General features: G+C 51.3%; 2 protein-coding genes and 1 long non-coding RNA gene across 9 annotated transcripts; 2 read left to right on the forward strand and 1 right to left on the reverse strand.

Moving 5' to 3' along the window:
• Nucleotides 1-38: 38 nt before the first annotated feature.
• Nucleotides 39-11,535, reverse strand: GAL3ST3 (galactose-3-O-sulfotransferase 3). Of its 3 annotated transcripts, XM_032489886.1 has the most exons (4): nt 11,195-11,535; nt 7,930-8,062; nt 4,212-4,448; nt 39-1,755 (listed from the first exon to the last, which is right to left on the reverse strand). In XM_032489886.1, exons 3-4 carry the CDS (start codon nt 4,334-4,336, stop codon nt 585-587), a joined length of 1,296 nt encoding a protein of 431 aa, XP_032345777.1. In that variant the 5' UTR covers nt 4,337-4,448; nt 7,930-8,062; nt 11,195-11,535; the 3' UTR covers nt 39-584. The 3 variants fall into 3 exon arrangements, with proteins under 3 accessions (XP_032345777.1, XP_032345778.1, XP_032345776.1); XM_032489887.1 differs by lacking the exon at nt 7,930-8,062; XM_032489885.1 differs by lacking the exon at nt 11,195-11,535 and having other exon boundaries at nt 7,930-8,106.
• LOC116666528 lies at nt 1,031-2,540 on the forward strand. The gene is made up of 2 exons (XR_004323439.1): nt 1,031-1,211; nt 2,103-2,540. It is a non-coding gene; the product is annotated as an uncharacterized LOC116666528 (long non-coding RNA).
• Nucleotides 10,905-23,685, forward strand: SF3B2 (splicing factor 3b subunit 2). Of its 5 annotated transcripts, none has more exons than XM_032489883.1 (22): nt 10,905-11,079; nt 11,222-11,271; nt 11,567-11,644; nt 12,414-12,662; nt 12,868-12,918; nt 13,873-13,990; nt 14,301-14,398; nt 14,745-14,841; nt 15,012-15,103; nt 15,491-15,706; nt 15,858-15,995; nt 16,185-16,265; nt 16,455-16,682; nt 17,502-17,651; nt 18,316-18,405; nt 18,518-18,625; nt 19,540-19,647; nt 19,936-20,078; nt 20,170-20,271; nt 22,753-22,852; nt 22,951-23,136; nt 23,443-23,682. In XM_032489883.1, exons 1-22 carry the CDS (start codon nt 10,947-10,949, stop codon nt 23,512-23,514), a joined length of 2,688 nt encoding a protein of 895 aa, XP_032345774.1. In that variant the 5' UTR covers nt 10,905-10,946; the 3' UTR covers nt 23,515-23,682. The 5 variants fall into 5 exon arrangements, with proteins under 5 accessions (XP_032345774.1, XP_006179577.2, XP_006179576.2 ...); XM_006179515.3 differs by having other exon boundaries at nt 10,906-11,079; nt 11,225-11,271; nt 14,298-14,398; nt 23,443-23,685; XM_006179514.3 differs by having other exon boundaries at nt 10,906-11,079; nt 14,298-14,398.
• Nucleotides 23,686-23,738: the final 53 nt, after the last annotated feature.

The following is a 23,738-nucleotide window of genomic DNA, read 5'->3' on the forward strand; positions in this document are numbered from 1 at the left end:
ATTAACATACAACCTGTACATTTTAAAGTATTTTATTAAAAAAAAGAAAAACCAACCAAACAAAAAACCCAATCCAAGAACTCTTGGTTCTGGGAGTCTGGGAGCAGCTTAGGTCTGTAGGGAGGGTGGAACCTGGAAGACAGATGGTGTGGGGATCTCTGACCCCTGGGAGTTAAGAGCAAGAGCCAGGGAGGCTGAAAGGCAGAGCAGCTCTTCCCAGGGCTCAGCTCCTCTCTGTGGCCTGGGCTCATCCACTTGGAAAAGACAGGTGGGGGCCTCGATCCCTAGAAAAAGGCAGGGTGGGCAGTTCTGGGTGGGCCTCAGACCTCTTATCAAAGCCACCAACTAGTCAGGAAGGTGGAGCGGATGGCCCGGGGCTCGATCGGGCCTAAGAGCATCCTCCCAGAAGGCGAGGGTCAGCCTACCCTAGGGACGTGGGCTTGGACAGAGAGATGTGCCCCTAAGTACGGCTCAGCGTGGGGCTGCAGTCCCTCGGAAGAAAGGGCCCTGATGAGGTGGGACCTGGAGGCAGTCCTAGGCAAGATCCTGGTGGGTGGGGCAGGGTCCAGACTCCCATCCGGAGCTCAGTGGCCCAGGTGGCCGCGGGGCAGCGCCCGGATGGGCCGAGGCGGGGGATTGTCCAGGACTGGCTCCGGCCGGACGCGCACGCCGCCCCGGCGCTTCTGCTTGCGCAGCAGGTAGCTCGAGTACTGCACCTCGGGCATGGCCAGCTTGAGGCAGGCCTCAGTGGCCGGGCCGGCGCGGCCGCTGGGCAGGTCGTAGCCCATGATGTCCACCTTCCGGCTGGGCTGCCACGGCTGCAGCTGCTTGGTGCGGATCTGCGCCGCGGGCCGCAGCACCGGCTCGTCGCCGAAGCAGCGCCGCAGCAGGCGCTCACGGGCCTCGCGCAGCTCGCGCGCCTCGCGCTCCACGCAGGCGCGGCCGGCGCGCGCCACGCGGCGCCAGAAGGTGGCGTTGAAGTGGTCATAGAGGCCGGCGTCGAGCGCGTTCCAGGCGCGCGCTGCCCGCGCGAGCGCCGCGGGGATGGCGGCGAGGCGCGAGCTGGCGGCGCGCGAGTTGAGCCTGGCGTAGAGCACATCGTCCAGGTCCCAGGCCAGCAGGCGCCGCAGCAGCACGAGCGACTCGTCGAAGTACTCGGCGATCATGACGAGAGAGAAGACTTCCTCCACCTGGCGGATGAGGCCCGCCAGGTAGGCGGCGTCATCGCGCGGGCTGCGCTCGTTGTCGCCGCCCAGGTCGTAGGCCAGCGTGTTGTGCGCGAACATGGCGAAGTGCTCGCCTGCACGGTAGTAGGCCTCGGGCGCGCGCAGGAAGGCCTCGAGCGACGCGTTGGGCACGCGCCGGAAGGCGGGGCAGTACTGGTTGTAGTAGCTGAAGAGCGACTCGAACATGGCGGCCGGCTCGCGCAGGATGGTGACGTAGACGGTGCCGGGCGGCATGAGGCGCTGGAGCTCCGCGCGGTCGAAGCGCAGGTGGCTGGCCAGCACGTGCGGCGGCCGCGTGGCTGGGTGCACGAAGTGCGCCGAGAAGTTGCGCGGGTAGCAGAACTGGTGCTCGCAGCTCGGGTGCGGCAGGGCCACCGTCAGGTTGTGGCGCTCGGCGAAGCGGAACAGGATGTTCTGCACTGTCGTGCCCGCAGTCTTGTGCGTCTTCAAGAAGGCCACTGTCATGTGTTTGGGACGCGGCGGAGAGTCCTGCAGAGGCGGGCAGCTCAGAGGGAACAGCTTGGGGTACCTGCAGGGTCCAGGGGGTGTGCAGGGAGGAGGGTGTGAGAAGGTTGCAGCCTGACCCTCCCTCTTCCCAAGGATGGTGGGGATGGGCTACGTACGGCCCATCCTGGGCTTTACCCACAGAATAGTAGAGGGGAATGGTGGGCAGCGTCTAAGATGACCCCCAGTGATCCCTGCTGGCCCCCTGGAATTCAGGCTCTTGTGTATCTTCCTCCTCTTCAATATGAATGGGACTTACTGATGCCTCTAAGGAATAGAACAGGGCAGCAATGGTGGGATGTCACTTGTGAGATTACATTATAAAAAGGCTATGGCTTCTATCTTGATATTTTTCTCTCTCTCTCTCTCTAGGATAACTCATGCAGGGGGTGAGGAGGTCCCAGGTGGCAAGTCCCCAAGGAAACGGGCCCTCAGTCCGTCAGCCTGCTGGAAGAGCTGAAGGCTCCCAACAACCACATGAATGAGCTTGTAAGGGGAGCCCTTCCAATCAAAACTTCAGATGAGACTGCATTCCCAGCAGCCAGCTTGATTGCAGCTCCATGAGAGACCTTGAGCCAGAGGTACCCAGCTAAACCACACCTGGATTCCTGACCTACCAAAATGAGATAATGAATGTTTGATGTTTTGAGCTGCCGAGGTTTTGAGATGATTTAATTATACATAAAAGGTAATACAAGGACAAAGGCCCTTGGAGATCCTTGAAGAATTCCACTTTACAGATGTACAAAGGAGCAGAAGGAGAAAATGACTTCCATCAGTCTGGCAACTCAGATAAAGTCGCCAAAAGTCTTGCTCTCTGTCTTCTTTTTCATTTTTGCTCTTTCCACCAACTCCTCACCTTGTAGATGAGTGGCAGGGGCTTTGAAGCAACCTGTTTGATACATGATTCCATTAGGGCCTTAGGAGCCTCATTCATTCATTCAGCCAGTATTTTTTTTTTTTTTTTTAGCATCTACTATGTGCCAGGCTCCACTCTAGGTTCAAGAAATATGATAGTATAAAAAAAAACAGATAATAATCCTAGCCTTCATGAAGATTTCAATTCTGTTTCATCATTTCTGAAACAAGGGTGTTTGGGATTACCTGTAAGTTCCCTTCAGACTTTACTCTCCTGTTTCTTTTCTGCCATCCTAAGCATCATGTAATGAGGGCCACTCTAAGCAGTTTTGAGAACACCACTGAGATTTCCTGTGTGTGGCTGGTTTGAGTTCTACTTTCTACATGGATGCTCTGAAGACCAGCAGATCATCTGGCAGGAGGGACTGGGTCCATTCACGCCATTCTTATGGGCAGAGCATGTAGCAGATGGGGAAGGTGAAGCCCTGAGGGATGCAAGGATTTGTTGGGTTCACACAGTGAGCCAGCAGCAGGGTCAGGGTTCCTATTAGTCATCACGCTGTATCCTGTATCAGGGTGTCTGGCTGGGTCACATATACCATCGTTCCTATTTTATAGCTGAGGAAACAGGCTCAGAGAAGTGAGGAGACTGGCCCAGCACAACAGCAGTGAGAACTTGTTTGTAGTCCTTTGAGGAGTGTGTAACTGAACCACACTGATTCCATTCCGTTAGCTCCATCTTAGGCCCACAGCCCTACCTACTTCCCCTTCCTGCGTGACTGAGCTTTAGCTTTACTCATAAGGAATGTGCTCAAGCCAGATAAATTCCCTATCAGTTTTTACCCTTGCCTTCATCCAGTGTGAAAACTGGGAGAGTGCCTTTTGTTGATGTAGATGGTTAATGGCCATGAGATGCCCGAGGGAGGAAAAACCCTTGGTTCCCATCTGTGCAGATGTGCTTCTCCAGAGTAGTCAGATTCTATTTTTAGCTGTGGCCCTTTTAAATCCTGCGTACTCCTTTTGTGGCCCAGAGCACAGCTTCAAACACCTCTGTTTTTATAAGTGTGTGTGTGTGTGTGTATACACAGATATATACATATGGGGGAGGAGGAGGTAATTAGGTTTATTTATTTATTTTTAGAGGAGGTACTGGGGATTGAACCCAGGACCTCACGCATGCTAAGCATGCTTTCTACCACTTGAGCTTTACCCCACCCCCAGCTTTGAATGCCTCTGGATCAACCATTCACTGGATTCTTCCTGCCTGTGTGTAAATTACCCACTTTATTTGTCGATTTTAAAATTCCTTCTCAGTTTGAAGGATATTATTCAACATCTCTGCCTCCCAATAGGGAGGCACTGAGAAGGTGATGCCAGGGGAAGGACTTGGGCTGGATTAGCCCAATTCCAAATGAATTTCCTGCCCAGGGCGGTTGTGTAGATCTAAAGAGAATGTATGGAAAGTGCTTTCAGAATAGAGGGAAGGAAGAAAGCCAGAAGATGGACTCTTCTGGCAGGTGGACGGAATAGGAAACAGGCTTCCCATCCACTAACCAGGCAGCTGACTTCCAGAGGGACCCAACTCCCTGGCCCCGTCCCCTCACCGAGGCCCCGCCCCCTTACCAGCTGAGCTGCGCCCCCTGGTGGATGAGGAGGCTTAAGGTGCTGCATCCCAACACCAGCAGCAGGATTTTCCTGCGGCTCAACATCTTGGTGGCCTGCTGCAGGCGCTGGAGGATGGGTGGCATGATGGGGTACCCACCCCCGGACCAGCCAGGGCCTTGCTATCCAGGACTCCCTTCGCCGGCACTCATGGGGGCTCCTGGGGCTCTGGTAGCAGGGCCAGTGTTCCTGTGAGGCCTGGCAGGAGAAGGAGGCAAACAGGTTTACAGCGGGCAGGAGAGATGGGCTCTGAGCCCCAGCAGGACTGCTGCAAAGGAGAGCTCCAAAGGGTAGGGTGAGCAGAGAGGCCAGGGAAGATCAGATTCCTACCTCCTGTTACTAAGACCCTATCTCCACGCTGTTCCAGATAACTTAGTCTTGGGTGGAATTACAGGCTCTGGGGTCTGGCCAGCCCTTCAGCCTGTAGTCACTCCCTCCCTTGAGCCCTCTCTCTGCTTCTCTGCCTGCCCATAATTCGTCTTTGTCTTGTGCCATTTGTATCTGTCTCCCCAGTCGACGTGCCTTAGCACCAGGGCTCGGCTCAGAGCACAGAAGTCTCAGTTCAGGGTTTCCTCTCCTCCAGGACTCCTTGCCTGATTGCTTCAGCCACGGGTTGGTCTTGACTCCCTGATACTGGGCGTCAGAAATACTGACCGGGCCTTCACCTTCTGGAGTCTCTGACATGAGGATGAGATCAATACTTCATGCTTACTGTCCATATTACACTACTACCTACTTCAGCCCATCTAATCCTCACTGCAACCCTAACACCGATATTCCCATTATATAGGCAAGGAGACTGAGGCTCTAAGAGATGATATCACTTGTCCATGGTCACACAGCTGGTAGTAGCAGAAACTGGGATCAGACCAGCTCTTTCTGGCTCCAAAGTCCATGGCCTCAGACATGTGTGCTGCTTCTGCAGAGAACTGATTTCCCCATCTCTGCCCTGCACTCTGGCGATTCTGCATGCTTCTGAGCCCTCAGGGCCCAAGACCAATAAATCCATGAGGGAAAGAAAGGAAGGACTTGAAATCCTGGAACCCTATCTGGATTGCATCCCTAGACACCTGAAACCCTGGCCATCCCATTAGCTGACTGTGCAGTGAGAGGTGTCTGGCTAGGCAGGGAGTGGCAGCCTGGGAGGGGGTGGGGAATACAGAGGGGCTCCTGCTTGTTTCCCTGCTGAGAATTGAGAATTTCCAGGAGCAGGTGGGCTCCATCCCTGGTGAGCAGCAGGAGTGAGAGGCAGAAGAAGGGCCTGGTTTCTGGCCAGTCACCTGTCCCCACATGAATGTATTAGCTCAAGGGCAGCCCAGCCCTTGGCAGCTCCAGTGGAAAGTCAGCTTCAGTAGCAATGCCTGTCCCCCAGTTAGGGTGGGGTCTCTGTCTCAGGGGCCTCAGTCTTCAGGTTCGGGTTCAGCTCCATTCTCACATACACTCCTCTCCAAAGGGGAGGGAGAGCCTGAATCCTTATGGGCATGTGCATGTGTGTGGAACTAGGACACCTCTGTCCCAGGAGGGGTGAGGTAATGTGAAAACTCTTTTGACCATGACCTTCCCCTGGGCCCCTGGGCCCCTGGGCTTGGCTTCCAATCCTTCTCCTTTTGCCCCCCTCCCCCCAATTAATCCTGGATTATATTTAAACCTGTTTGGGTGGAAGGATGTCCTGGTTATGCCTTTCCCTTCTCTCCAGGCCCCATCACCTGGTTTCCTTCACCAGCCTGCAGACAGACTTAATCCTCCTGGAGCCAAGGGGCGTGAAGGGTCGGGCCACAGAGGGCAACCAAGGGCATAGCAGAGAAGGCCCAAGGCCTCCCTGTCTTAAAGGATTGCTGGGGCAGAGGAGGGTTGGGAGGGCCTCTGTGGGGCAGTGGTGGGAGGAAGTCAAGAGTCCGTGGCCCTCTGAGGATGCACACCTTCTCTTTGTCACTTATCCTGCCCAGAGGACTTGGTGACTAGGTGGGAGTTTCCCAAGGGGGCAAAGTTGGGGACTAGCCTATTCCCATCTTTGCTGAACTCGCTGAGACCACCTTATTTTTCAGAGGACTTTGGCTCCGTCAAGGAGGTTAAGCCTGGAGAGAGCTACAGTGGGACTTTCCCTGGGAGATACTTCAACCAGGCCAAACAGAGAAGCGTGATGGTCTGCTTGGTGGCACCCCACTCCAACTACCTGCCGTGGCTTAGCATTGGGGAGCCAGCCAGCCAGCCCCACATCTGAGGCCCACTGGCAACAGGGTATTGTCAGTGCAAGAATTCCCTGGACACCAGCCATCCAAGGTGGGCACCAGTTTCTGCTTGGATACCATCACTGACTGGATGCTTACCACCTTGAGATACAGCCTGATCCATTGCTGAGCAGTCTGGGCTGTTCAAACATTTTTTTCTGGGACAGTAAGGACCAGCCTGATGCTGGCAGTGCCCTCCTCAGCCCTTCCACCTTCCACTCTGCATGGCTGCTAGTGCTGCCCCGCTGGACCGCACAGACCATTTTTCTCCATGACAGACCTTCAGGTATTTGAAAGCAGTAACCCTATCTCCTCTGGGTGGGCGCGCGGCCAGGCTAAACATTCCAGGTCCCGAGAGAGGGTGCTGCTTGGACACTGGAGCAGGCTTCCCCTCCCTTGGCAAGTTCACTCCACGGTGCCTATTCTGGAGATGGAATCAGGGCCCTGGCACCTGGGAAGGGGGTCGCCTGGGGCTGGGTTTCCCTCCATAATCTCCAGGTTGGTGTCACGTGGGTGGGAGTCTGCTGGGGCTAGGCTTTAGAGTAGCGACCCTGGCTCCTGCCCCTCACATTTCAAACTACTCCCTGGCCTCCCCCGTGTCTTCTCCATGGAGAGTTTCCCTCAGCCATCCCAGACAATTCAAGGTGCCCAGTCTCATCAGAAAATCAGTGCTAATTTTAGTCAGAACAGTCTACCTCAGGCTGCTGCCAGGTTTTGCAAATTGCTTTCCTTTCTCCAGGGAACGAAGAAGAAATGGTTTAGCTAGCCAAAGCTTTGAAAACTGGCCTCGGTGCCCACCTCCTCCCATATGAGCCCTTTTCTTCTTCCCCGTAAGTGCTAGGCTGATACTGGTGCATTTAGAGGAGCAGGGTGCCCTGGCCTGGACCACCCGGATCTGACCGTTGGGTGACCTGGAGACTCTGTCCTTACTTGAGGATGGCACAGGCCAGTGAGTAGGGAAACTGCCCAGTGCACTAATGAGGAAGGGGCCAAGGGCTAAGCAGATTGCAAATTAGTGGTTCAGGAGATCAAATATCTTTCCACCTCCCTCTTTCCTTCCTTTCTTCCCCCCAGCCTCTGCTAGGTTCCCCCTCTGCCCCGTCCTCTCTCCCTTTCATCCACACCCACGTCATCCCTGCCTCTGAATTCCCTTCATCCTCCTCTCTCCATCGCTACTCCCCACTCTCCCAGCCCCCATTCCCTCAATTTCATCCCAACCTCCCCCAGGGATCCAGTCACTGGGATCTGGTTACCATAGAGGATAGGCCAGATGCACTCTCTCACCTAGTCCTCTCCCGCTCCCTGGGGGCAGGGAGCCCCCCTCCTCATGCTCTTCAGGCACTGAGCCCCCAAGACACTCTCCCGCCCAGCCGTCACCCCCTATCCTTGTCCCGTCCACCCCCGCCCCTCCAGCCCCTCCAGCCCCTCCAGGCTGGCACCGCAGTACTCACGCCAAGCGGGCTCTGCTTCCCACCCTGGTTGAGGGTGGTCACCGCTATTTCCCAACCCTTGCCCCGAAATCCGCCACGGGTTGGAGAGCGCTGGGGACCCTGTGAACCGAGTGCTGGTCGCTCGCCTCCGTGCCTGGATGGGATCAGGTGGCAGCGTCGGCGCGGCTCCGCTGCTCTTGGCTCTGGTCGCCGCCCGCCCCCCATCGCACACCGGAGGCGGAGGCGGGGCGGGGGGCGGGGGCCAGCAAGCAGGGGAGGGGGAAGGGAAGAGGAGTGGGAAGGGGAGGGGGCAGCCCTGACTTGAAGGCTGCCCGTGAACACACTCTAAGTGGCGTCTTCGGATGCGGGCATCTTCTCTGGGCAGCCTTGCAGCGTCTGGACACCAAGGTGGCCAGCTCCTTGCCCTTAATCTACACACAAGGGGAAACTGAGGCCTGGAAAGTATCTGGATTCTTCTGCACTGCTGGGCATCCTGGGCCCCACTGGTCACCCTTGGGCGGGTGGGTCCTGGGGGAGTTAGAGACACAGGTCCATGTGCAAGTACCCACATGCTTCCCCCCACCCCCTTCTCTTTCCACCTCTCCACGCAAACACCTCTCTTAGGCAGGGATCTGGTCCCATCTACCCTCACACCCCTGGGGACCCCTTCCCTTCTACCCCTGAGGCAGCCCCCTGCTGCTGACCCATTCCTGCTCTTCACCAGGACTCCAGATACACTCACTCTTGACCAGAGCTTTAGTGGCCCTGGGACCCCCTGCCCAGGTACCTTGTACTGGGAATCAGAGAGTCCAAGTTCAACCCTGGTTGAACTCAAGTTCCAGAGTGAAGAGGCAACCCCCTGGGCCTGGTTGCTTCCAGTTCTACAATGGGGAGCTGTTCTGAGACTGCACAGATGATCTATGTGAAGGTGCTGTGTGAACTGTGTGTGAGGGTAGTCCTGAATTTTAGTCCTTAGCTCCAACCACCTGGGAGCCAAGCAGCACCTCCCAAGATCATACCAGATACCAAATGCCCCACATTTAGTTACGTGGTTCTCATGAACTGCTTTCTTCTGCCCTCCTGGTCTGGTATGGCAAGGACCATGGAGCTGGGGCAGCCATCCAAAGCTAGGGCTGGAAGGGACAGGATTCTATTCTGGACCCACACAGATAGGTATTATATGAGAGGTCTTGTTAAGGGGGAGAAGGGAATGGGGACTCTCAGAGTCAAGAGAACTGCTTGTGGCTCCAGTTTGACTCCTTGGGCACATCAGTTTCTCTCTGCCCCTCAATTTTCCCCTCTGCACAAGTAGGGAGGGGGTCCTATCCTGTGTGCCTCCCAGGGCTGTCCCTTTCTGGCTCTGGCTACATTGCGTCCTCATCCACCAGCCCTTAGTTCATCCTGCTTCAGAGACCCCCAGCCTCTTCCCCAGCACATACATGCCTTGGGGCCTATGGCCTCAGATGACCTGACAGTAGCTCTCCAGTTACGGGGAGCAGAAAGACTTCCTTTGGGTTAGGAATGCTTCTGCTTGGGTGTGTTGACAAGCTGGAGGGGAAGGTACTGCTGTTCTTTAATCCATCCTTTCTGGATTTGGCTTCTTCTCTGCGAGTGTAAGGAGACCAGCACAGTGGTAGTGATGTAAAGGAGAAGGGTCAAGGTTTGGGTGGGAGCAAAGAGAATTGCCTAGCTAGGGTTAGGACATGAACAACCTTCCTGGCCCAGTCCTTTTCTTTGTCTCTTCTAAACCGTACTTTCTGGGGACCTGACATCCTTTTCTTTTTTCCCTGCTCCCAGCTACTCCTCTGTTGGAGGTGGTCAGTGAACTAGAGCTAGAGAGAGGTCTGAAAGGTGTGGGTGTGTGGGGAAAATGATACCATTTCCTTTGAGTTTCCTGGCTTTCCCACTCAACACACACACACTTACACAGGATGGGAGCCTGGCTGTCAGCAAGAGGGCACAGCTAGGATGGCAGAGGGACCTCAGAGCTAGTGGCAGAGGAGGGAAGAGAAAATGAATTGATGGATCAGGATAGGGAGAAGTAGAAGGTGGGCAAGCAAGGGACACTTGCCCATCCCTCCCTCAGGGGCCCAGGCTGCTAGTGGAGGTAGGGGAGCACCAGGCAGGGTCAGCCGCGCCAGTAGGCTGGTGGGGACGAGGGGAGGAAAGGTCCTGAGTTTATTTTCAAGCTAAAAAAGACGCAAATCCTGTCTCCAGAAAGACTGTTCCATCTGCCTTCTTTTTTTTTTTTTTTCCTCCCAGTAATCATTTATTGAGCGCTTTAACGCCAGGTCCTACAAGACAGTGAAAACACCAGGTCCCTCCTTATGTCGTCGGGATGGAAGTGGAACAAAGGGGCAAGAAAAGACTTCAAAACAAATGGTGGAGGTTTGAACGTGTTATGGGAGCTCGGGCAGGAAAGGAAAAGCGGAGGGAGACGGCTTAGCGGAGATGACATTTGAGTCGGCCAGGAAGGTGGAAAAAGGGGCTTTAGTGTGGCCCTTCCCCCAGGTTGGCAGCTGGAGCTCAGCCCGGGAGGGCCCGCTCAGCTCCCGGCTCCGATCCCCTTTCAGCCCATTCATCCATGCCTCGGCCGGGGGTGGGCGGGTAGACAATCAGACACTGTTTTATCACAGGCATCGGCTGCAACCTCCCGGCTGGCGCCCAGAACACGCGGCTGCCGGGGAATGAGTCCTCGCGAACGTAAGTGTCCGGGCCTGTCACACGCTGCCGGCAGGACCACCTTTTCCCGCAGCCCCGCCCCGGTTCCAGACCCTGGTGTTCCCGGTGCGGCGGCCGACCACTGTCCTCCCGGCGTTGGACCCGCAGAGCCCGTAACCTGCGCACTACAACTCCCAGAAGGCTGCGCGACCAGGCCGCCTAGGGACCATTGGGGAACGGCCGGGGGTGGGCAGCAATCGGAACAGCCAAGCCACCCTTGAGCGGACGTAGCGTACCGCGCTGCCGGAAGTTGCGGGAGGTGGGCCCGGAGAGTGGCCTGAGCTTCCGGGTTGGTCGCGCGCCTTCCTGCAGCTAAGATGGCGGCCGAGCATCCCGAGCCTCCCAAAGGAGAGCTGCAGCTGCCACCGCCGCCACCTCCTGGACACTATGGTGCCTGGGCTGCCCAGGAGCTTCAGGCTAAATTGGCAGAGATCGGAGCTCCAATCCAAGGTGAGGAGCACGGGAGGTCAAGAGCCAGCAAGCCTAAGCCTACGGGGAAGCGGAGCCGGTTACCCCAGGGGCGGGGGCCTGACTTGGGCCCGCTGGCTAGCTCGGCCTGACCTACCTGTGCTTGATCCTGTGCTTTGCCCAGCAGGGAGTCGCGAGGAGCTGGTGGAGCGGCTGCAGACCTACACCCGCCAGGTAAGTGTTGGCGGCGGGACGTCACGGTAGGCCGAGTTTTTGGAGGAGGCATTCATGACCCCTCACGACTTGGTCTTCTTTCTTTATGTACCTAGGCACAGCAAGTGCGGTCTTGCTCTTTTTGCCTCTTGCCTTAACTTGTGTTGTAAGCGCCTCTACGTATTGATCCTCCCCAGAGCCCAGCTCGAGCTCTGGCAGACAGACACTGGGTAAATTTTGTTGAATGAACAAGAACGAACGTTGTTTAGTGGAACAGCTCCTCTTGGACTGACCTGGAATCTTTTCACTTTTGCAGACTGGCATCGTCCTGAATCGGCCCGTTCTAAGAGGTGAAGATGGGGACAAAGCTGCTCCCCCTCCCATGTCAGCACAGGTAAGGGAGGTTGCTCCACTTGGTAAGTTTCCTTTCTGCTCAGAGTAGCCCTTCCTTTCACACGGAGTGTACAGGGGGGATTCAGCTAGCAGACTGGGCAGGGAGGTACTGTGATGGCAATTGGGAACTGTCTGATTCTCCCTTGGTCCTGATCCTCATTCCTCAATGTCTGCTCCTCCAAATTCTACCTGTCAGTTAAGATTCAGCTTAGATATCAGGGAGCCTGACTTAATTCTCCTCCAGCTCGAAGTAATCACCCTCTTCTTTCCCCTCCCAGTGTATAGTTCCCATGTTACTCAGTGAGAAATTAGGGCTTACTCCCTGATGTGATTTCATATCCTCTATATTTAGTGAGTCACTGGGGCACACTGGCTCCTATTTATTTAAGTTGTCTCACCTTTCATGTCCTTTCTGATCCAGGATTTAACTCTTTCTCTAGAGCAGTGGTTCTGACCTGGGGTCCTGTGACTTCTGTGTGTGGGATGAGGAATTCTCAGATAGCCTTTAGAGGTGTCCCTGAATCTCCTGAAATTGTATGCAAAATCTGTGTTCATGACATTTTTGCGGGGAGGGAATTGATAGCTTACATTAGCTGATGCCTCAAAGTTAACATCCGCTCTACTTGACGTTGCTGTAGAGTATTCGTTTCTTGAATGCAAGAACTATGTGTCATTTGACTTTGAATCTCAGTACCTGGCTCATAGTAGGTCCCCAGTAAATGTCTGAAGTAAATAAATGCTTCCTCGTTAATAGTCATATTTTTCCACAGCTCTCTGGGATTCCCATGCCACCACCACCCATGGGACTCCCCCCTCTGCAACCTCCTCCTCCACCCCCACCACCCCCACCAGGCCTTGGCCTTGGCTTTCCTATGGCAGTTGGACCCCGCCCACCAAACCTGGGGCCCCCTCCTCCACTGCGGGTGGGCGAGCCTGTGGCGCTGTCAGAGGAAGAGAGGCTGAAGCTGGCGCAGCAGCAGGCAGCATTGCTGATGCAGCAAGAGGAGCGTGCCAAGCAGGTAGGGCAGGTAGCAGCCCGAACCTGGGTCTCATTAGGGTCCTGAAAAGGGAGTGGAGCCTCAGAGAGAGCCGGATCCTGGGGCCAGGGCTTCTGGGAAGTCTAGAACTTAGGCTCTAGACTGGAAGAGAATGCCAGGAAGCAGGGTTGTGGCTGACTGGCCTGTGGGGTATTGGTGCCGGTATTAGCTTGTTTTCTTTGTTAAGCAGGGAGATCATTCACTGAAGGAACACGAGCTTTTGGAGCAGCAGAAGCGGGTAATGCCTCCCTCATCCTAACCTTTGATCCTATAGTCTAGTCCATTGTCTGTCACTTCTAGTGATTAGTGTCTCAAAAAAGAAATACCAACCAAGTTTTCCATGGAGGTTACCTCATCCTCATCAAAGTTTCAGTAGCTTTCAAATAATTCCATCTTTCATGTAGCCCAGGGGTTGGTAAACTATGGACTACAGCCTGGTATAGTGTGGCCTGTGAGGTAAGAGTGATTTTTATATTTTTGAAGGATTGTTTTAAAAAAAAAAAAACCAAAATGAAGAATATACAACAGAGTCTGTACAGACAGCCGGTTGTACAGACAAGACTGTAAAGCTTAAAATATTTACTGACTGGCCTTTTACAGAAAAAGTTTGCTGATCCCTACTCCTCTTACGTGATGTTATTTTAGGTACCTTGGAGAGGACTCTGGGCTAATTTAGTCATTTATATCAGGTTTAATGTAAATGTGATGGCTATAAGTTAGAGAGTAATGCCTAAGACTTAATCTCACAGATGCGTCGTATCAGTTGCAGAGTAACCAGTAGGTTACTCAGGAGTATTAAAAAATAAGTATTAACAGCAAATATGGAAATATTTACTCAGTACTATCTTTGCCCAGAGGGGTAAATGTGAGAAAAGAACTCACTGTTCTTTGGAAATAACCTCTTAGGGAAGAAAAACCTTGTTAAAAAATAGAAGGTAGTGTTTACTAAATATTAAGCTCTCTGTTGGGAACAAGAAATTTCCCGGGGTTTATCTTGGTGTTATTTGTGATGAGCGGGCTCCTTCATTCGGATCAGTAGCCTGGAAGTGTGGGGGTGGTGAGGATGTCAGAACTCGAGTGGTACCTGATTGTTCTCCTTGGGCCTATTACCTGGCTGAAAGGATGCACTTGCCAGGGGTTGCCTGCCCTCTGGATTTCCAGAGCAGTGTCTCCACCCCTTCTTCCCTCGTAGGCAGCTGTGTTACTGGAGCAGGAGCGGCAGCAGGAGATTGCCAAGATGGGCACCCCAGTCCCTCGGCCCCCACAAGACATGGGCCAAATTGGTGTTCGCACTCCTCTAGGTCCTCGAGGTAAGACCCTGGAAATGAAAGGGAAGGGCAAGGAAGATAATTAAATTTTTAAAATTTAAGTATGTGTCACAGAAAAGAAGTGCACATATTATAAGCATACAGTTCAGTGAATTTTCACAAACTGAATACACCCATACAACTAGCACCTGGACTAAGAACCAAAACTACCAGCACCCCAGAAGCCTTCCAGGCTCCCTTCTAGCCACCCCCTCTCCCAAGGGTAACCATTACTCTGATTTTTAAGCAAGGAAGGTAATTTTTAAAATGAGTTGTCTCTTCTGACATTAGATTTTTTTTCTCCTCTTAGTAGCTGCTCCAGTGGGTCCCACTCCCACTGTTTTGCCTATGGGGGCCCCTGTTCCTCGGCCTCGTGGTCCCCCCCCACCTCCTGGAGATGAGAACAGAGAGGTGAGATTGGTGATTTCTTCCTAAGATAGGAGAGTATATTTTAGAAGGGACTGTTTCTGGATTTTTAGAGAAGGATTCGAGAGAAGATAGGAGAACTTCTGAGGGTGGAGTTGGTTCAGGGGAGCCATATTTACGTAAAACATACTTGGGTAGGGCAGGAAGTAAGGTCTGGGAGATGTTTCTGGGGTTCACTCTGAGGGATGCTGAGGGGTGACTGACTCCAGTTGGTGGTGCCCACCACCTGCTGTTCACAACACCTGGCCAGTAGCCTCTCTAATGCAAGAGGTAGAAGTCAGAGGGAAAAGGACCCTGTAATTACCCCCTCTGCCTGGGTTGTCTCTGACAGATGGATGACCCCTCTGTGGGCCCCAAGATCCCCCAGGCTTTGGAAAAGATCCTGCAGCTAAAGGAGAGCCGCCAGGAAGAGATGAACTCTCAACAGGGTGAGTGTGTCATCATGTTTTGAGGGCCTCAGGGACAGCACCTGCTGAGGCCGAGGCCGGGTCTGCATTCCTCCTCCCTTTGCTAAGGAGGAGCTGAGAGAGAATTTATTTGGCCCTTGGTAAAGAGGAGTTACTGTGAAGAGACTGAGGGCCACCTTCCTCTCTTACAGAGGAAGAAGAAATGGAAACAGACACTCGCTCATCCCTGGGCCAGTCAGCGTCGGAGACTGAGGAGGACACGGTGTCTGTGTCCAAGAAAGAGGTATGGGATAGAGCTGGGTCTGGAGGGAGTGTTGGAGATGGGGTCTGGGCACTGCAATAACTCCTATTCCAAGTGTTCAGCAAATAGTAGCTGCTGTTTTGTGTCAGTTCCTTGTCCAAAGCATCTTACAGATATTTTTTATTCAATTGGCATAAAGCCTTGAAGTTCTGAGTATGATTCATGGCTACATTTTAGAGCTGAAATCACTGAGGTTCTGGGAGTTGCAGTAATTTACTCAGAGGCACACAGCTTGAGAGGGGCAGAGCTTTGTAGTGTGAAGGCCTGTTTTCTCAGTCACTTGGGGAAATTGGGTGAGGAGATTAGGGGTTGGGAGGCAGATGTGGTGCTTGGATTCTCTGACCCAGTTGGTTGGCCTTGTTTTGGCAGAAAAACCGGAAGCGTCGGAACCGCAAGAAGAAGAAAAAGCCCCAGCGGGTGCGGGGGGCCTCATCTGAGAGCTCGGGGGACCGAGAGAAAGAGTCAGCCCATTCCCGTGGCTCTGACTCCCCGGCGGCCGATGTTGAAATTGAGTACGTGACCGAAGAGCCTGAAATTTATGAGCCCAACTTCATCTTCTTCAAGAGGATTTTTGAGGCTTTCAAGGTACAAGGATCAGCGCACTCTGATGGGGCAGAGCTAAGCAGGGACAGGCAGGGATGGGCCAAGACGGGTAAGGAGAGCACCTTTTCAGTGCCGGGTCCAGGAACTGGGGAGGGGCCTGGGGCTGGGATTTCCACACTGTCTGCCTTCTCAGCTCACTGATGACGTGAAGAAGGAGAAAGAGAAGGAGCCAGAGAAACTTGACAAACTGGAGAACTCTGCAGTCCCCAAGAAGAAGGGCTTTGAGGAGGAGCACAAGGACAGTGACGATAATAGCAGTGATGAGGATCAGGTGAAGCCCACGCCCTCCTGTAGGGGAGACAAGGCCTTTTGGGACAAGGGGCTGAGATGAACCCAACGAGGGACCGTGGTGAACTCTTGCAGTGGAGAATCCCTTTGGTGGATTAAGTTGTGGGGTAAGCTGAGTGGTCTGATTCACACCTAAGAATCCTGCTCCAAAGAGATGATTCTTCCATTCTAGGAAAAGAAGCCAGAAGCCCCCAAGCTGTCCAAGAAGAAGCTGCGCCGAATGAACCGCTTCACTGTGGCTGAACTCAAGCAGGTGAGAGCAGAGATGCCCCAGCAGGCCCTGGAGCCTGGCTGGAGAGCACATGATGCGCTCCTGCAATCCCACAGCGGGTTTGCTGGGGGGTGGGGAGGACGGCTCTGAACCCTTTGAGGAAGAAAAAGCAAGCAAGCTTTAGGTCTAAGAAGTTCAGGCTTCCTAGAAGGATGCTGCTGTGTTTTCCAGCTTGTGGCTCGGCCTGACGTCGTGGAGATGCATGATGTGACTGCGCAGGACCCCAAGCTCTTGGTGCACCTCAAGGCCACTCGGAATTCTGTGCCTGTGCCGCGCCACTGGTGTTTTAAGCGCAAGTACCTGCAGGGCAAACGAGGCATTGAGAAGCCCCCCTTTGAGCTGCCAGACTTCATCAAACGCACAGGCATCCAGGAGATGCGGGAGGCCCTGCAGGAGAAGGTGAGGGGCCCGACTGGGGTTCAGATCTGCCCTGGGAGATGCATGTCCTCAACAGCAACCTGCTTCAAAGTTGCATCTGGTTCCCACAACCCACCTGCATGTTAACTCTGATTATTCCTTCTTCAGTTTAGAAGGCAGCACTGCATATACATGTGGCGGAAAGGGCAGAAGGGGAAGGACATCACATGAGAGGCAGACCTCACCTCCATGTTCAGAGCTCGCTCTCCTGCCCCTGCTGAGATTTCTGGTTCTGGGTGGCTGTTTTCCCCTTGTCTCCTCGTCCCCTCTGCCTGCACTTTGCCAGCTCTCTTTGATCTGCATATGGTGACTCCTTTCTCTGCAGGTTGCTTTTGGCTGGGTCTGTAGCTCTCTGCCTCCTATGTGAACCTGATGCACTTGTGGCTAGAAATTTATGATGGTCGTGTAACTTCTTAAATTTAAAATTTTTAATTAAATACTCTGATTAACAGGTGCATGTTGTGTAAAAATTCAGGAGGTACCAAAGTACATGGTGAAAACTGCCTCCTGGGTAAACTCTAGTCACCCAGTTTTCTGCAGAGGCAACTGAGATCAGTCTCTTGATCTGATGGTTTAAAAAATATTTGACATACATGGCTGAGGGTGATTTCATGTGATATATCTTTTTTGTTCAACATGGATTATGTAATTTTGAGGGGTTTGAGCAGGAAGGATTTTGGTGACTTTCAGAATGAGGTACATGAGGTTTCCCTCTGTCTTTTTTGTAGCAGGGAGCTAGGTCTATTAAGAGTTGAACTTGGTGAATACTTTTTATGGTGCATCTTCTGTCACTCTCCACAGGAAGAACAGAAAACTATGAAGTCAAAAATGCGAGAGAAGGTTCGACCCAAGATGGGGAAGATTGACATTGATTATCAGAAACTGCATGACGCCTTCTTCAAGTGGCAGACCAAGCCAAAGCTGACCATCCACGGGGACCTGTACTACGAGGTCTGTGAGTGGGGGCCGGAGATGCAAGCTGGGCCTCTGGTCATGGCTGTGTAACTCTGGTCAGAAGGGCTTTGGAAGCTGGAGGGTGGTACAAGGGCCCCTCCCCTCGGCCTTAGAGCTGTCCATTGACTTCCCTTGGATGGGATGGAATATGAAATGAGGAGGTATTCTGAAGGAGAGATGTAGCTCATGTCCTTGAGGTGACAGTTGTTTATGGTGCATGCTTTAGGAACAGAGGGGCCAAGGGCAGTTGCTTTTAGGAAACATTTAGTATTGGGGGTAGGAGAAAGGTTTTTTTTTTTTCCTGATCCTTGAAATATTAATCACCATGATATGACAGAATTTTTGAGATGGAAGGACCTTGGAGATCATCTCTTGAATGCCCTTATTTAATAAATGAGAAAGCCTGTCCTTAAATTTGGCCATTTCTCATAGTGACTGCACTGGGAGTCTTGCCTTTCCCCCTTCTTCCTGGCCTTTATTCCTTTCCCTACTCTGTCCCATGCACGAAGCAATGAGAATCGGAGTGGGAACTAGGCAGCCCAGGAGGATTTTGTGTCTGATGTGGGTTGGGGCTTCCCATCTTTGTTCTCATGTCCTTTTGCAATTGACCTCCAGTGTGTGTCTGGTGTCTGCAATCCAGCATGCTCTGCTTTTTCCTCAGGGGAAGGAGTTTGAGACACGACTGAAGGAGAAGAAGCCGGGAGATCTGTCTGATGAGTTGAGGATTTCCTTGGGGATGCCAGTAGGACCAGTAAGTGCTAGTTATCTGACTGGGGAAGCAGAGAAGAGGGTGGGAATGGGGGCAGGAAGGAGACAAAGGGATAGGGTTGGACAGACGGCATCCTGTACTCTTTCTCCTGCAGAATGCCCACAAAGTCCCCCCGCCGTGGCTGATTGCCATGCAGCGATATGGACCACCTCCGTCGTACCCCAACCTGAAAATCCCGGGGCTCAACTCACCTATCCCCGAGGTAAGCCCTGTCCTTTCTTTCATTCTTAGCTGGCTCTACTTCTAGCTAGAGAATAATTTTCTTTTTCCTTTTCTCACTTTACTATGTGTCCTTTTTTTTTTTTTTTTAAGGAGTAATGGTTTTTGCTTAAAAAAAAAACCCTGAGATGCTTATTGTTAAATGGTCATTGAAAATTGACAAGTACAAAGATGAAAACACATCACTCACATTTCACCACTCAGAAATAACCAAATTTGGGGGAAGGTCTATCTCAAGTGGTCGAGCGCATGCTTAGCATGCATGAGGTCCTGGGTTCAATCCCCAGCACTTCCTCAAATAAACAAACAAACAAACAAACCTAATCCCCCCCAAAACAAATTTAAAAAAAATTATCAAAAGCCTGGTGAATATGTTTTCAGAAATCTTTCTGATAACATACACAGATGGACAGATAGAAGTAATTTTATCTCAGGAATAGCATTAAACTTATTTTTAAATAAAAAGCATTAAACAAAAAAACATTCAGAGATGACAAAGTCATTAAAGTAAGAATGAAGTAAGTATTAAACTTCAGATAAGAATTTTTGCCCCTTAAGAGAAATTGATTTTAAAAGCTTGCCAAAGTTAGGAAAAGTCAGTAAAATTTGGCATCATGTCTTTTACAGATATTTCAGTTTCAGACAGCCTGGGCTCCACCATGAAGACAGAAATTATTAGTATGCTTTCTGCGTCCCGTCTCCCCATCTTATTACTTCCAGATTTTTGTTGCTTACTATTTTTTTTAATAATGTTTTATAACGTTTAATTCTCTGAAATCATAATTTCCAGAGTTCTCAAGTGTTAGTTTTATACTTTGAAGCATGACTTTTCTCTAGGGCTTCAATGTCTCTTTTGGAGCATAGGAGTGGAACTGACTTGCATTTCCTGCCTTTCAGAGCTGTTCCTTTGGGTACCATGCTGGTGGCTGGGGCAAACCGCCAGTAGATGAGACCGGGAAACCCCTCTATGGGGATGTGTTTGGAACCAATGCTGCTGAATTTCAGGTATGGGCCGTGGCAGGCAAGCTTGGTCATACGTAAGGTCATGAAATTCAGAGATAGTTGGTTTATAGCTTCATTATCAGAGAGATGTGTTCTGAAGTTTCAGTCTGAGACAATGGCATACATTTGTCTGAGATGTAATGCAAGCTCCACTAGAATAGGAGGAGCTCTCTGTGGGTAGGGATTATTGTCTGTTGGTTTACTCTCATGTCCCTTCAGTTTACAACTGTTTGACACATGATAGGTATATAGTAATAAACGTTTGTTGAATGAATGAGTGATCTCTTTTAGACCAAGACTGAGGAAGAAGAGATTGATAGGACCCCTTGGGGGGAGCTAGAGCCATCTGATGAAGAGTCTTCAGAAGAGGAGGAAGAGGAGGAAAGTGATGAAGACAAGCCAGACGAGACAGGATTCATTACCCCTGCAGACAGGTGGGGGAAGCAGGGAGTCTGCCTCTCTGAAGTGGTCTGTCCATCTTTGGAGGCCTTGTCTTTACACCAGAGCATGTTCCTCTCTTCACAGTGGCCTCATCACTCCCGGAGGCTTCTCTTCAGTGCCAGCTGGAATGGAGACCCCTGAACTCATTGAGCTGAGGAAGAAGAAGATTGAGGAGGCGATGGATGGGTGAGGGAGCTGAGGAGGGTGGAGAAGGGAGGATTTTCTCTTCTGTCAGCCCCTAGGTTGACTGGCTGACTTTTTTTCCTCCCTCCCACCCCATCCCTCCTCTTTTAACAATTATTGAGCACTGCTTCTGTGCCAGACACTGCTCTAGGTGCTGGGGTGTCGACAGTGAAAAAGACAGGCGAGGTAACAAATCATCAGAGAACAAGATAATTTCTGATGTGGATAGGATGAATAGCAAAGGAACCTGGGTGATGGGATGTAGAGAGATGTGGGTGGTGGGGGCCTTTGGGAAGGTCCACGGAGGAGGAGGTATTTGAGCTGAGAGCCAAATGTCAGGAAAAAGCCAGCCACAGAATGATCTGGGGCAGAAGGATCTGTAAGTACAAATGAAAGGACACTGGAAATGGTAATTATGTTTGTTAATACACGTTTCTTATTATTTAAATCTCTCTGAAAGATAATTGGCTAATTAAACAAAAATAATGACCATGTAGTGGCCTTCCTTTTTGAAAGACAGGATTCTGGTTGACAGTGTATTTTTCTTTCAATACTTTAAACATGTTGCTCCAGTGTTGTCTTTCTTGCATGGTTTCTGATGGGAAATCTCATCATCCTTCCTCTGTTCCTCTGTGCATTTGCGTCATTTTTCTCTGGATTTTCTTTTTATTACTGTTCTGAACAGTTTATGATGTGCAGTGTACTGCAGTATGTTAGAATAATTTTTTTGAAAACTTTTTTTAAATTTTTCTTTGCTAAGTATCTTGAATGTGGGTTTATAGTTTTTTATTAATTTTGGAAATATTCTGGACATTATTTCTCCAAATGTTTTTCTATTCCCTTCTTTTTCACCTCTCCTTTGGGAACTTCAATTATGCATCTATTAGATTTCTTGAAGGTGTCTACTGCTCACTAATGCTCTGTTCATTTAAAAAATTTCTCATTTGTATTTCATTTTAGAAATTTTCTTTTCCCATGTCTTTAAGTTGGCTAATATTTTTTCTGCTATTTCTAGTCTGACATTAATCCCACCCAGTGTAGTTTTCATCTCTAGCAGTGTGATTTGGGTCTCTTTATATTGCCTTTTGTCTCTTATTTGACTTTTGAACATACAGAATCCAATTATAATAACATTTTAATGTACTTGCCTGCTAATGCTAACATCTGTGCCAGTTCTGAGTTGATTTAAATGGATTGGTTGTTTTCCTCATCAAGGATTGTATTTTCCTGCTTCTTTGCATTTGATTAGATGCCAAACTTTGTGAAATGTATCTTACTGGGTCCGGGGAAACTCTCGTAGTCCTATAAATCTTCTTTAGCTTTGTTCATGGTTACAGTTAAGGTGCTTGGAAACAGTTTGATTTTTACAAGGTCTTGCTTTTCAGGTACATTATGCAGGACTGAAGTAGTGCTCAGTCCTCCACCACTGAGACACAAGACCCTCTACTCTACCCAGTATCCTATGAATCAGGAGGTTTTTCAGTCTGGCTAGTGGGACTAGGCACTATTCCCAGCCCTGAGTGAGCAGCAGGCATGTATGTTACCACTAATCCTTCCAGGCGGTTCTTTCCCTGGCTTTGGTGGTTTCTTCCCATGCAGTACTCAGCTGAGTGCTAGAGGGGGTTCTCTGTAGGTCTTCTGAGTTCTCAAGTCTCTGTGCTGCTTTCTCTTCCCAGTACCCTGTCCTGTGGTCGCCGTAGTCTCCCTGCACTTCAGCTTCATCCCTTCCACTCCTGGCGTCCTCTGGGCTCTACTGGAGCTCCCCTTCCTTATTCCCCTAGCCTGGAAACCCTCAATGCAGTAGGAGGCTGGGCCATTGAAGGAAGCACCTCATTGGCTTCCTGTCTCTCAGGAATCACTGTCTTTTGTTGTCTTATGTCCAGTAACTTGAAAATCACTGTTTCATATATTTTGCCCGATTTTGATTGTATCAGATGGGAGGGTAAATCTTGTCCCTGTTACTCCTTGTCCAGAAGCAGAAGTCCTATGTTTTGCATGTTCAAGGAAGAAAAAGAAGGGTACTGTGGCTAGAATATAGTGAGCAGGGATTAAGTAAGAGACCAGATTATGAATGCTTCAGGTCATGGCAAGGAATTTGGGTTTATTCAAACAATGATCAGAAGCCTCAGAGGGTTTTGAGCAAGGGAGTGACAGGATCTGAATTCTGTTTTAAGGCATTGCATCTGGCTGCTTTGTGAGAATAGATTTTCATGTCTTCCAGGGGGAGAGGTGAGGATGAAGCCGTGGTCTGGGTTGATACTCGATTTGCTCTTGTATTTTGAGTAGAATTCTTGAATTAGACGGCACTGTTTCCTCTCCTGGGTCTCCATGTTCTGTAGAGGCAGCTCGGGCATAATTTGCCCCCAGGGGTCTTGGGCTCTCTCCAGGATGCTGGGTAGGGGTGCTGCCCTTGCTCCTTTGCTTACCCTTTTGGAGACCCTTTTGTGCCTTCCTCTTGGGGCCTGACCTCCTTGTCCTTTGCAGAAGTGAGACGCCTCAGCTGTTCACTGTGTTGCCAGAGAAGAGAACGGCCACTGTTGCGGGGGCCATGATGGGATCAACCCACATCTATGACATGTCCACGGTGAGCACGTGGAGGACATTGCTTTTAGGGGCTGGGAAAGGGGGCAGAAGCTAGGGCTTCTGAGTCTTTGGAGATGACAAGGCTGATTCCTTCTCCAGGTTATGAGCCGGAAGGGCCCAGCCCCCGAGCTGCAAGGTGTGGAAGTGGCCCTGGCACCTGAAGAGTTGGAGCTGGATCCCATGGCCATGACCCAGAAGTATGAGGAGCACGTGCGGGAGCAACAGGCACAAGTGGAGAAAGAAGACTTCAGTGACATGGTGGCTGAACACGCTGCCAAGCAGAAGGTAGGGGCTCACATAGGAACCTCCTTTTTCAGTGGAGTGGTGCCCTCTAGTGGTGAGACTGAGGGAGGACTCAGTGCCTGCTGCCCTGCACTTCTTGGTGCTGGAAACCTTAGAAATCCTTGGTGGGCTGCCCTCTTTAAAGATGATGAAACTGAGGCATAGAGAGGGGAAGGAGCTCATCCAAGTCTGAGAATTTCAGGTTCAGTACTTTTCCAAAGATATGTGTCAGGGTGCCCCCCCACCACATTTTGGGGATTAGCCAGTCGTTTTAACCTGTTGTAACCTGTTTCTCTTTCTCTCCTACAGCAGAAGAAACGGAAAGCTCAGCCCCAGGACAGCCGTGGGGGCAGCAAGAAATATAAGGAGTTCAAATTTTAGGTCCCCCTCACACACTTGGCCCTCTTTTAGGCCCTTTGCCTGGATGCCAGGGCTTCCACATGGGTCCCCAAGAGCCAGCTCTCCCACTGTTCCCAAGGGCTTGTCATTTCATGTTCTTATTTTAGACCTGTTTTGTAAATAAAGCTGTTTCCCAAGGAAAGAGATGAATATGTAACACTCCTGATCCTCCTTCATCTTCTTTTAGTGCCCTCCTGCAAAAAGAA

This window comes from Camelus ferus, chromosome 10 (genome assembly GCF_009834535.1).
Source record: "Camelus ferus isolate YT-003-E chromosome 10, BCGSAC_Cfer_1.0, whole genome shotgun sequence".
NCBI lineage: Eukaryota > Metazoa > Chordata > Mammalia > Artiodactyla > Camelidae > Camelus > Camelus ferus.